The sequence below is a fragment of the Podospora bellae-mahoneyi genome, chromosome 5 (assembly GCF_035222275.1).
Source record: "Podospora bellae-mahoneyi strain CBS 112042 chromosome 5, whole genome shotgun sequence".
NCBI classification, from domain to species: domain Eukaryota; kingdom Fungi; phylum Ascomycota; class Sordariomycetes; order Sordariales; family Podosporaceae; genus Podospora; species Podospora bellae-mahoneyi.
In genome coordinates this window covers 4096824-4111035 of record NC_085884.1, presented here as the reverse complement: position 1 = coordinate 4111035, position 14212 = coordinate 4096824, and the positions used below count along the sequence as shown (strand labels likewise).

At 52.0% G+C, this 14212-nt stretch overlaps 4 protein-coding genes across 4 annotated transcripts; 2 read left to right on the top strand and 2 right to left on the bottom strand.

The window, feature by feature from the left end:
- Nucleotides 1-24: 24 nt before the first annotated feature.
- NMT1 (glycylpeptide N-tetradecanoyltransferase) lies at nt 25-3876 on the top strand (the record flags this gene model as incomplete). The annotated part of the gene is made up of 4 exons (XM_062872910.1): nt 25-1698; nt 1748-2118; nt 2720-2900; nt 2968-3876. Exons 1-4 carry the CDS (start codon nt 376-378, stop codon nt 3874-3876), a joined length of 2784 nt encoding a protein of 927 aa, XP_062731590.1. The 5' UTR covers nt 25-375.
- Nucleotides 3877-5535: 1659 nt separating this feature from the next.
- On the bottom strand, nt 5536-8155 carry QC761_511470 (uncharacterized protein). The gene is made up of 2 exons (XM_062880306.1): nt 6863-8155; nt 5536-6809 (listed from the first exon to the last, which is right to left on the bottom strand). Exons 1-2 carry the CDS (start codon nt 7108-7110, stop codon nt 5783-5785), a joined length of 1275 nt encoding a protein of 424 aa, XP_062731589.1. The 5' UTR covers nt 7111-8155; the 3' UTR covers nt 5536-5782.
- A 1231-nt stretch (nt 8156-9386) lies between these two features.
- Nucleotides 9387-11175, top strand: QC761_511480 (uncharacterized protein). Its single transcript, XM_062880307.1, has 2 exons — nt 9387-10104; nt 10169-11175. Exons 1-2 carry the CDS (start codon nt 9471-9473, stop codon nt 10210-10212), a joined length of 678 nt encoding a protein of 225 aa, XP_062731588.1. The 5' UTR covers nt 9387-9470; the 3' UTR covers nt 10213-11175.
- A 409-nt stretch (nt 11176-11584) lies between these two features.
- QC761_511490 (uncharacterized protein) lies at nt 11585-13839 on the bottom strand. The gene is made up of 4 exons (XM_062880308.1): nt 12605-13839; nt 12363-12544; nt 12035-12299; nt 11585-11968 (listed from the first exon to the last, which is right to left on the bottom strand). The coding sequence occupies exons 1-4, from the start codon at nt 13619-13621 to the stop codon at nt 11621-11623; spliced, it is 1812 nt and encodes a 603-aa protein (XP_062731587.1). The 5' UTR covers nt 13622-13839; the 3' UTR covers nt 11585-11620.
- Between the last annotated feature and the right edge of the window lie 373 nt (nt 13840-14212).

Here is a 14212-nt window from a genome sequence, read left to right as displayed (position 1 = left end):
GCTGGATGGTTTTGTATCTTGACATTTGGTATGCTTTAAGAAAGCGGAATGAGGCCTGTATATCTCGGGATACCTACTGATGACGAGTGTCGGTCGACGCAATACGGTTGACAACAGTGAACCGAGCAAACTGCATAAGACTTATCGATAAAGAGCTGGGGGTTGAGACCCACCATCACAAACTCCCAAAGCTTGGAGGGGGCCCGCGTCGAAGTAACCTGGAAGCTGCCCCGCACACCTGCTTGAAACACCAAGCTCCGTTGCCGACACGACACCACAACTCTGCTGCCGAAGTTCCAGAAAGGAGAGACTTGAACCTTTTATGCATCTCGAATCTTCGCACATTGGTTTCCGCGTCCCAGATATTGCCCCAACATGTCGACCGAATCGAAAGAGGTCGGCCCGACCAAGGAGCAGGAGAAGGCTGCTGAAGCTCTCGTCAACCTAAGCTCTGCCAAGGGCACCACAGCCGAGTCGGAAGGGGAGTCGGGGTCCGAAGCGGAGGAAACACCACAAGCAGGCGCAAACACAGAAGCTCCCGCAAAGAAGAAGAAGAAGAGCAAGAAGAAGAAGGCCAAACAAGCTCTTGCTCAAGCCCTCGGCGGAGGCCCTCCCAAAGAGCTGACTGCCGCCGATGTCGAGGCCGACCCCAAGAAGGCCATCGCGGGCCTCTCGAACGACCAGATCGCTGAATTCCTCACCCTCAATCCTGCCTTGCGGAATGAACTTCTCGGCGCACAGGATGCCCCGGGCTCGTCGGACAACACGGCCAAAGCCATCGAAGCCTTCAAGAAGCTCAAGTTACAGGATATCATGACCGGGTTGGCAACGAGTGGCAAGAACCGCAAGGATATGGCTTCGTACAAGTTTTGGAGCACACAACCAGTACCTCAGTTCGATGAGGAGCCCAAGCTCATCGAGGAGGGTCCCGTCAGAGTCCAAAAAGTGGAGGACATTCCAACCGAACCCATTGAACTTGCGCTTCCACAGTTCCGCTGGGTCACGATGGATCTCACGGACGAGAGGCAGTTGGAAGAGGTAGAGAAGCTTCTGTATGGTCACTACGTGGAGGATGACGAGGCCATGTTTAGGTTCAAGTACTCTGGCTCTCTGCTGAGGTGGTCTTTGCTGTCTCCGGGATGGCGCAAGGAATGGCACGTTGGGATTCGCACTGGCGATACCCTTTGCGCTTTCATTTCTGCCATTCCAACCCAGATGCGGGTACGGGACAAGATTCTTCAAAGCTCCGAGGTCAACTTCCTCTGTATTCACAAGAAGCTCAGAGGGAAGCGCCTTGCGCCAGTGCTCATCAAGGAGATTACACGGCGCATCAACCTTGATGGCATCTGGCAGGCCATTTACACGGGGGGTATTGTCCTCCCTCGGCCAGTTAGTACCTGCCGATACTACCACCGCGCCTTGAACTGGATGAAGCTGTATGAGGTTGGCTTCAGCCCATGCCCAACCAACAGCACCCCCAAGTTGCAAGATATTAGGTTCAGGGTCCCCGAGAACACGTCGACTCGCGGGCTCCGTGAGATGGAAGCCAGGGATCTCAACGCGGTGCAGGTTCTGGTCGAGGCGTACCTGAAGCGCTTTGATCTGACTCCAGTGTGGTCCAAGGAAGAGGTGTCGCATTGGCTGTTGCATAACAAAGAGGCGCCTGGTGAGCGTGTGATTTGGTCATATGTTGTTGAGGTTAGCATCTCGCCCCGTTTATGTCTGTTCTGCGCTAACATATCTCCAGGGCGACGACGGCAAAATCACCGACTTCTTCTCCTTCTACTGCCTCGAGTCGTCGGTCATCCGGTCCAAGAAGCACTCTGCCATTCGCGCCGCCTACCTCTTCTACTACGCCTCGGATGTTGCTCTCAAGAGCCCTGACGACCGCCCGGCCCTCAAGGCTCGTCTTAATGCTCTCATGGCTGATATGCTCATTCTTGCCAAGAAGGCCAAGTTTGACGTGTTCAATGCGCTGTCGCTGATGGATAACTCGCTGTTCTTGGAGCAGCAAAAGTTCCACCCCGGTGATGGGCAGCTTCACTACTATCTGTTCAACTACAAGGCCAACCCTGTCCACGGTGGTGTCAACAAGAGGAATTTGCTGGAGGAGAACACGTCCAGCGGTGTGGGCTTTGTAATGCTTTGAGTCAGGGCCATGTAATAGCTTCGAGTTGTTGGGATGCGTGTTTGGTGGTGGTAGCGTGAAAGCAAAAGGCGTTCAGGGAGCATTTTTCATGCTGGATACAAAAGTAGACTGTCCGGTTGTTTTTGAGCCATGTGAACTACCGCTATCAGTGATAGCATTGATCTGGATCGGCTTCTACGAATTCTCTATGATTTGTATAAATGATAGACCACCAGATCAATGTTTGCTGTCAACACCCTAACCCTCCACCGCGGACAGTTCAGGGATATTTTGATGGATTCACATGCTGATTACGTCATTTGGGTCAGGGGGGGCCGCCGTGGCGCTCGCGCCGAGGCTCAGGCTCAGGAACGCTCGCTCCGGCGGCGATGACAACAAAAGTTGAGACGACCAGACTGCTGACCGGATAAAACCTTGACAGAAATCTATCATCCTGTCAACACCGTGCCTAAGCTAGCCGATTTACAGCACAGAGTATATTTGATCTGACTACCCCTCTCGATCACAATGCAAGCCCATAAACCTCTCATTCTCCTCACTCATGGGCATCTCACTAACCTTACCAAACAGGACCCTCGACCCCCAACTCGGAATCCCCACCGTGGCCGAAACGCTCGCCCATCCGGCCTTTCCGACAGCCATCTGGAACCTGGAGCCGGACCGCAAGGGGTTGTGTCCCGTGGCGGAGGGGAGGGGAGGGCCGTTTGGGATCAACTGGGAGGTTCACGGGGATGGGCCCATCAAGCTAGTCGTACGTCCCCCCTTCTTTTCGCTTGTTTTTGTGTTTCGCTTTGATGTTTGACAGGGAAGGTGAGTAGTTCATCATGGGCCTCGGCGGGCTTTTGACTGGCTGGCAGAGGCAGACGTATCACTTTGGGCATTTGAATCGGGAGAGGTACTCGGTGCTGGTGTTTGACAACCGGGGGATGGGGGGGAGTGGGAAGCCTCTGATGAGGTACTCTAGCAGGGAGATGGCGAGGGATGTTTATGACCTCGTCACGTCGGAAGAGGTCGGGTTCCTGAAGACGGGAGAGGAGAAGAGGTGTCTGCATGTTGTGGGAATTTCGCTCGGGGGGATGATTGCGCAGGAGTTTGCGTGTTTATACCCCGGGACCATCTCGAGTTTGGGGCTGTGCTGCACGGCGACGGAGATTAAGAATTATGAGTTGACTTGGTTGGAGAATATCAAGTCGAGGTTGGGGATGTTGATGCCCAAGAGTCCGGATGAGAGTGTGGCTGGGGTGGCGAGGCAGATTTTTGCGCATGGGTGGCTGCCGTTGCCAGATGATGCGGAGGTGCCTGTTGCTGGGAGAGATCCGAAAGTTTTGCCGCCTGCGGGGACGGATTTGAAGGAGTATGGGAGGTTTGAGAGTAATGCGCAGAGGTTTGTTGCGCAGGAGATGCACAAGAGGATGGATAAGGAGCGGTTTGGGTTGAAGGGGTTTTTGTTGCAGTTGATTGCTGCTGGGTGGCATTACAAGAGTGAGAAGCAACTGCAGGAGATGGCTGATCAGGTGGGGAGGGAGAGGATTTTGGTCATGCATGGGACGGAGGATGGGATGATTAGCTCGCCGCATGGGGAGGTGTTGATGGAGTGGCTGAAGCCGGGGAAGGGGTTGATGGTGGAGGGGATGGGACATGCGCCGAGTATGGAGAGGACGAAGTGGTTTAATGAGTTGATTGGGGAGTGGTGTGAGATGGGGGAGAGGTTGGATGGGAGGGGGTAGACTTGGAGAGGTATAGACAGACTTGGTGAGCCTAGTAGATGCCTATCGAAGATCGTAGATGAATAAATCCAGGGCGATTAAAGAGGGGTTAGACTTTTTGCAAGACTATCACAGTCCACCACCACCAAGATGTCCGCGTTGCCTGATCAAGTAGTTGGTGGATGATTTCAAGGCCAAACCATCAATTGTAGTTGTTGATAAGGCTTGATGATCAGATAAGACGATGCACAACGCTTCAGGCCCCCTCACACCAAACCGTCACCCCATTCTACTCTTCCTGTCTTCTCTTCCTGTCTCTACTCGGTCACCCTCCCAGCTTTCAGCCGTCCCATCAGCAGTTGTTGCTTCTTGCGGGGGTGGCTACAGAAATTGGCGTCTGCTCCTAGATCAATTGGCCGTAGCCGTGTTGGGCAACTAAGTCAACAATTGACCGAGGGGTCTTCGTGCACAGGCAACCCTACGTTTTGTCTGGGAAAACTGTCGCTTTCAACGTCAGCCAGCTCTTCCTGTTGTTTCCAGTGTGACTGGGCGTATATCTGAGGCTTTAGTCCTTAGCCGTGATATTCAAGTCTGGTGGTTTGGAAGTGGTGGTTAAAGTGGTGATGAGAAGCCAAGCGTTGGTTTACAGTGGGCGAGTCTCTGCGAGGCCTATGTAAGTGCCTGATGTAGTTGCGGCCAATCGATATAGGGGCGCACGACAATTTCTGTAGCCACCCTCGCTTCTTGCTCCTTCTCCGGCATCCGGTCCCAAACCATCCATCCCATAACTACTACTGTTCTATCCCCATAACACAATAGCAGGAACAATAGGTACAAACAACCAAAGAGCCACTCTGCCATCACGTCTCAAAGGTTCAAGGTCGTTCCCCACAGTTAGGTGCCACGAAAACGCACACAGCATCACCCTAGCATGAGCCATCAACGCCAGCGCATCGCAGATCAAGTTTCGCACAAAGTAGCCCACTCCCATTTTCCAGTCAAGATACCCGGTCCTTCCATCCCAAAAATTGAACACTAAACGCTACCAGATGGTATTGCACGAGGAGGTTCAAGTATATACCCGACCAAAACAACGGGACCAAATCGTACGCTGTTGCGGCGAAAGCAGAGATAACAAGGGGAGTAACGAAGAAGTCGGAGTAAGGTAGACAAGGAATAGACAGAACGAGTCCAAGACGAGAAAGAAGACGGAAAATACAGTGATGACAACGATGTGCCGGAACAAAATTGTGCGCTGTGTGATGCGGTGGGTGGCGCTGTTGACACTGACGCGGACTGTAAACTGGTGGTTGGTGTGGTAAATGTGATTGGCGAAGGGCGACTACGTCGATATTGGTTGGTGAGGAGGCGGTGGTGTTTCTCTCCTGTGAGAAACACGATCCTGTACGGTAGGTGTGACGATGCCTGATGAACCGGCGGGATTGATCGGGTCTGTGTTTTGGTTGGCAATATCGGGATCTCTCTCTGTTATAGTCTGCAAGGAACGAAAACCAGGTGATACCTGAAGACACTGGGCAAGGTCGTTTGCTTGCATGGTCCTCTGCTCACCTCTTACCTTCTATTTGCCCTGAGTTCTGCTACCTTATTTGCTCCAATCAGGGTTACTCACGATGCAAACACCCACGGTCAAGGAAGGTAGCATGGGAAATCAGAATGGACCAGAAGTATACAATATCAGAGATGAATAAGATGTTAGTGACGAAAGAGAATTATGTTTGTTTTATGTCGATCGACCCGGCTGGAGCTTATCCAAAAAGCCTCACTGTACAATCTGTATGTGTATAACCCCCTTCCTCAGCGAACAGATACATCTCTCTACCAAAGCATCATCAGTCATGACCAACTCTCAAAATCCCCCACAAATAAACCAACATTACAAGAACAACAATAACAGCAATGGGTATCATCAAACCGTCTCCTTCCAAACCGGCAAGAAAATAAAAACAGTCACCCAAATCGTCGCAAAGATCGCCCCTCCCACCAAGCTCTGCAACACAATTTTTCTCTGCAGCCTCCTCAGATACTTTTCCTTGACCCGCAGCCTCCTATCGAAAATCATCAACCTTGACACCGACTTCAAGAAGCCTCCCTCGTTCCTCAAAACGCTGTCCGTGTTGTCATCAAATCTCTCCCACGGCAGCCTCTGCCTCTTGGAAAACAACAAAAGAAAAAAGCAGCTGCCTCGCAGGCCAGCAAGAATGAGCGAGACACCAAGCCACCAGTTGGGCCACGCCGCCCAGGCCTCCCATCGGGTGTGGGAGCCCCGGTAGGGGACAAAGGCGCGGCACATGACGACGACATAGCCGGCAATGAGATTGGCAATGCCCAGCATGGTTGCCACGCAGACTGTCTCGAATGTCCCATTGCCTACTCCTAGGCGGACAAAGTTGCGGTGGGAGCAGTTGTGCATGAGGCCGTAGACATGGTCGGCAACTGGTTTGAGTGCGGAGGGCTGGGTCGACTTCTGCAAGTCGGCAAGAGTCTGGGCTCGAAGAGCGGCGGGGATGTTGAGCTCCTTCTCTCCGGAGGGCATAAGAAAGAGATGAATGATGGTGTCGAGTTCGTGGCGGCTGGCCTGGCCGTCGGAGTTCATGAGCTTCATGGTGGCTGGAGCAGAGTCGGAGGTGCAGGAGGTGATCTGGAGGGATTTGCCATTGGACTGGTCGGGGGTGAGTTGAAGGGCGGCGGGTGAGCACGAGCGGGAATTGCACATGGCGCTGGCAACGATGAGCTGGGAGATGCGGTGAAGCGTCTTCTCGGGGTCTGCGTCCTCATCATCGCCGTTTTCTGGATCTTTGGGACTGCATGAACTGGCTGCCTGGCTTTCCTTGACAATGGATGAAGTCGACTCTGCTGCGCTGGAAATAGCCCCATATTCCTTCGTGTGAACTGGCGTGAGACCCTTTTCGTAGGATGCTTCGTAGTTTTTGTACCTGTGCCATCCATTAGTCCTGTTGGCGGGCGAAGGTCAAGTGTAAGTGCTCACCAGATGTAGAACTCGAGGTTCTCGGCCGAGAACTCAATGTACTTGAGGTACATGTAAAAGTCATAAAGGGACATCGGACTACATGTCTTGTTTGCGAGAATGCGGTCGAGCCTCAGGCGGCTTGGAATGGCAGCCGGAGTCGGGCTCTGAGGGCGCTCGCCAGCATTGACGTGTGCCGAATATTCTTTGATGTCCCGGTACTCGGGCTTCTTGTACCAGTCAAGCCATTCTGGAACCTTGAGCGGCATGGTGACGGTGAGCAGTCTCGGAGACCGCAGAGGGAGTGAGGAGAGGGAGCAGTTCCCGGGCGGACGTTGATTCGTTTTACATTCGTGATGAAGTGAGAGAAGGGGACCAAGAAACTGGACGAGACGGCCAAGATATGTAGGGCTTGCTTGGAAATAGCGATCGAGGGGGGGAAGGGGGGGAGGAGTCGGGTCAGGAGGAGCAGCTTTGACCACAATGCGGGCCGGGACGCCACTCGGCGGTACCTATGACCACTGAAACGGACTGATCTCACCAATTTGGCTAGAGGCGTCCATCGTTGTTTGCTTTGACCCGGCGCTATGTATCCATAATGGCACGCAAGCCATGTGGGCCAACCAGCTGAGGCCATCAGTGCGTCCACGACAACAGCTCAACATCTGACGGGCGTCGGCATCGCAGGCATTCTTGCGAGTCTCACGGCTCGGCAGACGAATGAGGATCTGCTCTCTTTACCCACTCGGGTGGTATTCCTCTGTTTGCCATGACATTCACGGGGTCGAAATTCCCTGCAGCAAGGCGAAGGTTGGAGGGTCTCAGGTCAACCGTTTGCATTTTGGCGGAATGTCTCGTGTTGGTCAGCCCTTCCGGAGCTTCTCGAACAGTGTGTGTGTCTTTCTTCTTGTCTTTGATGACGGAAAAAAGTGCCGCACCCACGACAACGGCGCTTTGTCTCGAGATGTCGATATCTCAAGCCGCCATTGATGCCAGTGCGTCAGAGCCCCAATCAGAGGTTGTCTCTCTTCCCAAGAGGGTGTCATCGAGGACACGAGGGGAGTCCAAGTGCATGTCTGCGGCCCCGAAGGGTTGTTGAGACGTTGACTTCGAAACAGTGCGGGGTTGATGCAAACATATCGAGCGGAGGGAGGTTTTGGGAGAACTTCCACTGGTTGACCCGCATGAGGTGGGAACCCTTTTCGGCGTAGATCTGCGACGCTCAGATCTTCCAGGTTATCGAGCATGGTGATGTTCCACTGCTGCTGCCCTGTCGTTCCTGCCAAGACCAACCCTTCCTTTTTTCGGGATGCCCAGTTGCAAGGAAAAGCAGGGGCAAGGGTCCGTGGCATCCCGGCTGTCCATCGATAGCCAGTCATCGACGGTTCGTTTTCAGGCCGAGTCTCCATCCACCACGCATCACGCACAGACCCTAGCTGGGAGAGGAAGCTGTCAAGGTTTGTCTCGACCACTCTAGGCATCACAAGCGAGCGAGAGGTTTTTGTTGTCCTTCTGCGAGCCTTGGCCATCTGGAATGCTCTGTAGCCGTGATATGGATCGACAAGAATCGAATTCGTCGTTTCCCATCATCGCGATCGAACCTCACAGTTGACAATCTCCATCCCAACAACCATCATGTCGTTGTCAGTAGGATTTAACCTTATTTTCCCCTGACCGCTTTGTCTCCATGTCCGATCATGTGGAAACTCGAAGATCATCATATGTCGGCTTGGAGACTTGGAAAGTTCTTGGGTCTCTTCTCGAGTGGAATTGATGCATATTTCTGCGAGCTTCGTTGATGCAAATAGATCTCTCTTTGTGCCCAGGCACTTGTGCAGCATCGACTCCAGACTCGGTGTCTCACCTGCATCTCAGTCTGATACGGTCTATAAAGAAGAGCAAAGTGGCGCAGAGGTTTTAGCAACAGGGTGATGTAATTTGCTCTGGACTCTTCTTTCTTGCATGAAGAAGACCTGTATATTCAGGGGCTGTACACTTGCCACATGTATAGAAGCCGCCCAAACATAGCTCCGTGACTAAGCTCTAGAGAATGGGTCTGCTGCCAGCGTCGCCTTTTACCCGCTCCTTTCTGTTCTCAAGATGACAGTATCATTGCCTGTAATGTGACCCTAAACTTTGATGGGGTTACCGAGTTTTGGGAAGAGAAGGGCAAGCTGTTTGGGTGCCCGCAAATTCATAAAGTCTCGAATGGTATCTCGATCGATGGCCGCAGCTTAATGGGGCAGCCAAACTCACAGAAGTGGTCGATTTCGCATGGCTTTTGAGCCTTGGTTGATCATTCTGGTACATTTCCAACGCCATCACTTATTGCCTTTGCCCGAGGCGTCACTCGCAGTTTTCTCTGTTCTACGATTCTTTCGTCCAGCACCCCGGCATAGGACAACACAGCCAGCCGTCCACATACCAACTTGTAAGATGTACCGGTATTCGGCTGCTGGATCATTGACCGCCTTCATCTGGTTGAATGGAAAAGACAAATGATATGACGACCAGCCCCAGGTTCAGCTTGGCATGCAGGACAGACCTGCCATCCTCCCATTCAGTCCGGGTAATATCAAACCTTTTTACTCGTGCTGCTCCCACACGTAGAACTTTCGGTTGGCTAAAGATGTTACATTCGTCCAAGCAGGAGGTAAAAATAACCTTTTGGTCGCGTGATCTTACAACTGTCCATGTCTGGGCAGGCCAGAAGCCCTTCCCACTTGTCTTTAGGAACCGTAGCGAAGTTACATGGAGAAAAAAAATGATCGGTAACGAAAGGAGCTTTTCGTCCATTTGCGAGCAAGAATATGGTCTAGACTGTGGACTGATGAATCAGGGACCCGGGCACTGGTGTGAGGGGAGGGGGGATACAAATAGAGCGGACTTGGACCTCCAACCCATTCGCTTCGCAAGGTTCGTCTTTCAACTTGGAACCTATCCTCTGACCGGCAAAGACCAAATCACCACAATGCACTCCATCCTCGTCCTCGCCACTCTTCCCTTGGCTGCCTTGGCCGCTCTCAACGGCAGGTGCACAGGCAGCGCGGCCACTGGCAAGTGGGGAGAGTCTGGCATTTGCGTCAGGACATCGACTTGCAACTCGTATGGCGGCTCATACAAGACTGGTGCCTGTCCCAACGACCCGTCCGACGTCAAGTGCTGCTTGGTCGGTATCACTCCTAACGCTGCCACACAACCCTGTGGTGCCGATTCGTGGTGCACCTGGACGTCGAACGGTTGCCTGGGTAGATGGATCTCTGGTAAATCTTCTCCGCTCCAGTATTTCCTTGTTTTTTAGACATCAGTTATTGATCAAGTGATTAGAGCGTTGCCCTGGCGGATCAAATTACAAGTGCTGCAATATTTAGGTCAGACGCTCAACTACAAGGATGGGGAGTTATATGTATCCACCAGTCGAACGTTGAATACCTCTCCTAGGATTGGGGATGGCTCTATCAATATGATGTCATCTTCAGTTCAGAATTACATATCAGCGGTTCTTCAGAAAGATCTTGATCAAGTCCACGGGCGAGTAATTGGCCCAAGTAACACGGCGAAAGATATCTGTTGCGAGGGTGGGTACTTGTAAGTACCCAAGGTAGGCAAGGTGGTCAGGCAGCCAAATTCGAGTAAGTCGGTTGAGACATAGCTCCCAATACCGCAACAGCGAGCCAATCATACACACTGCGAGTATATTAACCTGCATCCTGGGTAGCACAGCGGGGTGATGAGGCAAGCTTGAATGTAACGCTCGAGCTGGGGAACGGCGGTGCAAGCGTATGATTTTGGGCTAACTGGGAACCACTTCAAATTCCAGGCCACAGGAGACCTGCTTTTCTTTCCTGCGCAGCTCTTCTTGTCTCACAACTGGACTTACAACACCTTTCGGAAGACTTTGAGATGGCCACCAACACCACAGAATCAGTTGCATGCGGCAGGAAGGACTATTTCGCTTGTAGTCCTAACGTCACAATCGACGGGTGTTGTCCGATAGGATACATTTGCGGAGAGAGGACATGCCACCTCCCGGGTTGGGACGAGAACTTGAGTTTGACGGAGCCTGTAGGGCCATATCCCAACTTTGAAGGTTACCGTGCTTGTCACGAGGATACTGGAGGTGAGCAGTTCTCTCTCTCACCTTTCACGCGAAGGCTATCTGTGAGACTAATCCTCAGCAGGGAACTGTTGCCCATTCAACTATGCCTGCCTTTCGATCCTGCAAGCAGCTCAGCGGCTCTCTCTTTGGCACGTCTCACAACACACGCCGAAAGAGGCGCGGGGTCGTCATCGACAACCGTAACAGACACTTCGCCCGATGCGATGGGAAGGGACAACCCGCCTATTAGCTTGCCGTTTCCTGGGGCCCAAGATGTGACCCGGGACTCTGGCTTGAGTCAGGGAGCACAGCTAGCGGTTATCATCTCTACCACTATCATCGTTTTGCTCATTGCCATCGGGATTTATGTTGTCATCCGACGACATCGACGACGGAGTAGACGTGATAAAAGCCCTGAGGAAAGCCCGCACGTAATGGATGATGAAAAGGAGGCCCAATTAGAGCTAGGCTCCAACGACCCTTTCCCGTGCGAGACGCCAGCAGACAACGGGACCATGGAGCTGTCACATCACAGAGAAGCTTGGGAGTTGGAAGATACACAGTATACCCCAGAGTTGCCAGCCTATCATGGCGTGTCAGAGGTGCATGTCAAACGACACGAGAGTGGGAAGAACGAATAGTTGGGTATTTTTCAAGTCTTGGTGTTGCTCGAATCCAACTCAACTAAAGGCAGACTTCCTCTTCGCCTCAGCCACTTGAACAACCCTTTGCAACAACAATGTCGCCTGAGCTGTGTCGGTCGTATCAAGAACAGTCATATGGATAGAACCGCCCGGATGCTCCTCAACTCTGGTCTGAAACTCGTCAATGAAAAATTGAACCCCTGCTTTCACATCACCTGGGTCTCCTTGATACTCAGGATGAAAGTCAGAAATTGGGACGTGACCACTGTTGACCTTTTGCTCAAAGAGGTCTCTTTTTGTGAAGTTGACAAAGAATGTTGTGTTGGAGAACCATCTTGAGTTGACAAGGGACTCGAAAAGGTTTAATGACTCTTCCATGTTGAACTTGAAGGAGGGTATATATCAGCAACTGTGCAAGAGCGGACTTTTAGGTAGGCAATTAAAACGTACCGAGTATTTATCTTCACGTAGTCGTTCATCGTATGCCCCTACAGGAGCCTGAAAGAGGACAATATCAACATCTTCGAATTCGTGAATCCATTTTCGTCTTTCGGATCGGGAGCCTCCAACGTCGTATACAGAGTATGGTATGTTGCCAACTGTGAAGACAGAGCGTGAGATGCCTAGTGTTTGGACCACTGGTGAAATGTGCATCAAGTCCTGGTCAGTTGGCACGTAGTTTTTATCGGAAATTCGATCAAGATGGCGCATGAAACTACAAGAGAAAATGTTAGCCGAGCACCTGAGAAAAGACACAGGATGTAGGGCGCCACCTTACTATTCAACATCAAATGGCGGCTTTGACCTTTTCTTCTTCAGGTTCTTCATTGCACGAGCGCGCCAGGTCTCATCAGCCCAAACCTCGCGGATTAGCGGAACCACCCGATCACAAAAGATGATATCATCCTCATCTGCAAAGTTGTCCATCTCATGAAGGGCGATGGCGTCTTTGAGGATGTCCTGTCCATAATGTCAGCATCCAGAACATGAATGGTAGAGCTCCAGGGGCAGGCGACTAACCATTTTTCCACACACCAATTGAGCCACAGCGTCTTCCTGGCCAAACAGGAGTAAATAGAAAAAGCGACAAAGTTCCTGGACAACTTCACGTCTAATGCGGATTTTGTCATGAGACGTCGGCATTTGACTCTGGTTGCCCCAGACATACTGCATTTGTTTCAACAGCGTGCTCTTGCCTGAACCCCCAGCTCCTAAAAGCAGGATTTTGACCTTTGAATTGAAAGGAGGGCCGATGGGGATGTTGCTAGTACTGTTCCTTCTGTTGGGGACTCGGTCTATCGTTATCGTCATCCTCCTTTCGGTTTCAGCTGGCAATAGGGTCGTTGCTTCAGACAATGTTCGTCGGGATGTTTTTGGACCACGGTTCAAGAAGGTTGTTCTCCAGGCACGACCGTAAACCTTTGTGGTGAGCAGTTGGCTGTCGAATGGGAAGATGGCAGAGAGTCTCGACAGGGTGTCAGTCTCCACGGTGCATATTGAAGTTCTGTCTTCGTGCACGATGAGAGAGGCCGAGTCCTGCTCCATCGCGGCGATGGCGGTTCGTGTGGATGGCGCCTCGAGGAGCTCTCTTTGTTCAGCAAGTGATTTGGTGTTGCAGGCTGCTAGGAGTAGTGTCAAGGTGGCCGTCTGTTGTCCGAGCATCTTTTGGATGGCGTCGATATTGGATCCGTTCAAAGCGAGCTTCAACTTTCCAATGCTGCTCAACCGCACGCGTCCCTGATGTAGACTCTGGAGGTGGTTGTCGAGTTTGCTGGCCAGGATTTGGCAGCACATCAGCACCGAATCCAGGTCCATTTTTAGCTGATAGTGAGGCTCTGGTTGTGTTTCGGCCCATTCTGCTATTTTGACCAGCCCTGTTCGTAGGACGCTCAGCTGACTGGTGAGGTTCATGAATAGTAGGTCGGCATCCTTGTACTGGTTGCGGAGGGTTGCAATGGCACTGATGGATCGTGACAGGACATCGATAATGCCTGCCACCGAGCCCACAGCACCGACGATTGAAAGAGGGTCGGCCATCTCATCAGAGTAAGAGATGCTGGATATTGAAAATATGACAATTCCAAGGGATGTTCGAGAGTTCCTCAGGACTCCAGGGGCAGCAGTGGGGTGAAATCCTTCATTGTGTTCAGTGTTGAGCGGAGGTGGCGGTGCATCGAGACGTCTATGTAAACTGGCGACGGGGTTTGCGAATTGCCCAGGCAGCCTTGCCGAGCAGGCGCTTATGCGTACCTAAGGTATCTGTAGGGTCTTATCGGCCTGTGGTTGGTCGTGATTTTGCGAGGGGCGGCCTCAGTTCTTACTGCGACATTCAGATAAGCTGGCAAGATAAGCTCCCTCAGTTGGAAGTCAGCCACAAAGCTCCACGAGCACCAAAGGCCTGTCAGGCTGTCCAATGAAAGGCACAATTATTGTATTGTTAAAAAGGCCTCTTTTTACAATATGGTACCCAATGACTGTCAAGGAGAGGAGCTCAATGAAGCGTCGAACTCAACGAAAACAAATAGCTCAGCCACCGACCGCCAAGCCAATAGCTTATGAGCTGGACAAGTCCAACACATCAAAACCAGAGTGAGTTTGCCTCATTTTCTTTCTGAGAATTCTACAACT

Excerpts from the sequence above, each read along its gene's own strand:
- QC761_511470 (XM_062880306.1), bottom strand. The coding sequence starts at position 7,110 with ATGCCGCTCAAGGTTCCAGAATGGCTTGACTGGTACAAGAAGCCCGAG. Across the intron at positions 6,810-6,862 it reads AACCTCGAGTTCTACATCTG|GTACAAAAACTACGAAGCAT; the intron begins GTGAGCACTTAC and ends TGGATGGCACAG.
- QC761_511480 (XM_062880307.1), top strand. The coding sequence starts at position 9,471 with ATGTTACATTCGTCCAAGCAGGAGGTAAAAATAACCTTTTGGTCGCGT. Across the intron at positions 10,105-10,168 it reads CCTGGGTAGATGGATCTCTG|AGCGTTGCCCTGGCGGATCA; the intron begins GTAAATCTTCTC and ends TCAAGTGATTAG.
- QC761_511490 (XM_062880308.1), bottom strand. The coding sequence starts at position 13,621 with ATGGCCGACCCTCTTTCAATCGTCGGTGCTGTGGGCTCGGTGGCAGGC. Across the intron at positions 12,545-12,604 it reads AATTGGTGTGTGGAAAAATG|GACATCCTCAAAGACGCCAT; the intron begins GTTAGTCGCCTG and ends CATTATGGACAG. Across the intron at positions 11,969-12,034 it reads TACGTGAAGATAAATACTCG|TTCAACATGGAAGAGTCATT; the intron begins GTACGTTTTAAT and ends CCCTCCTTCAAG.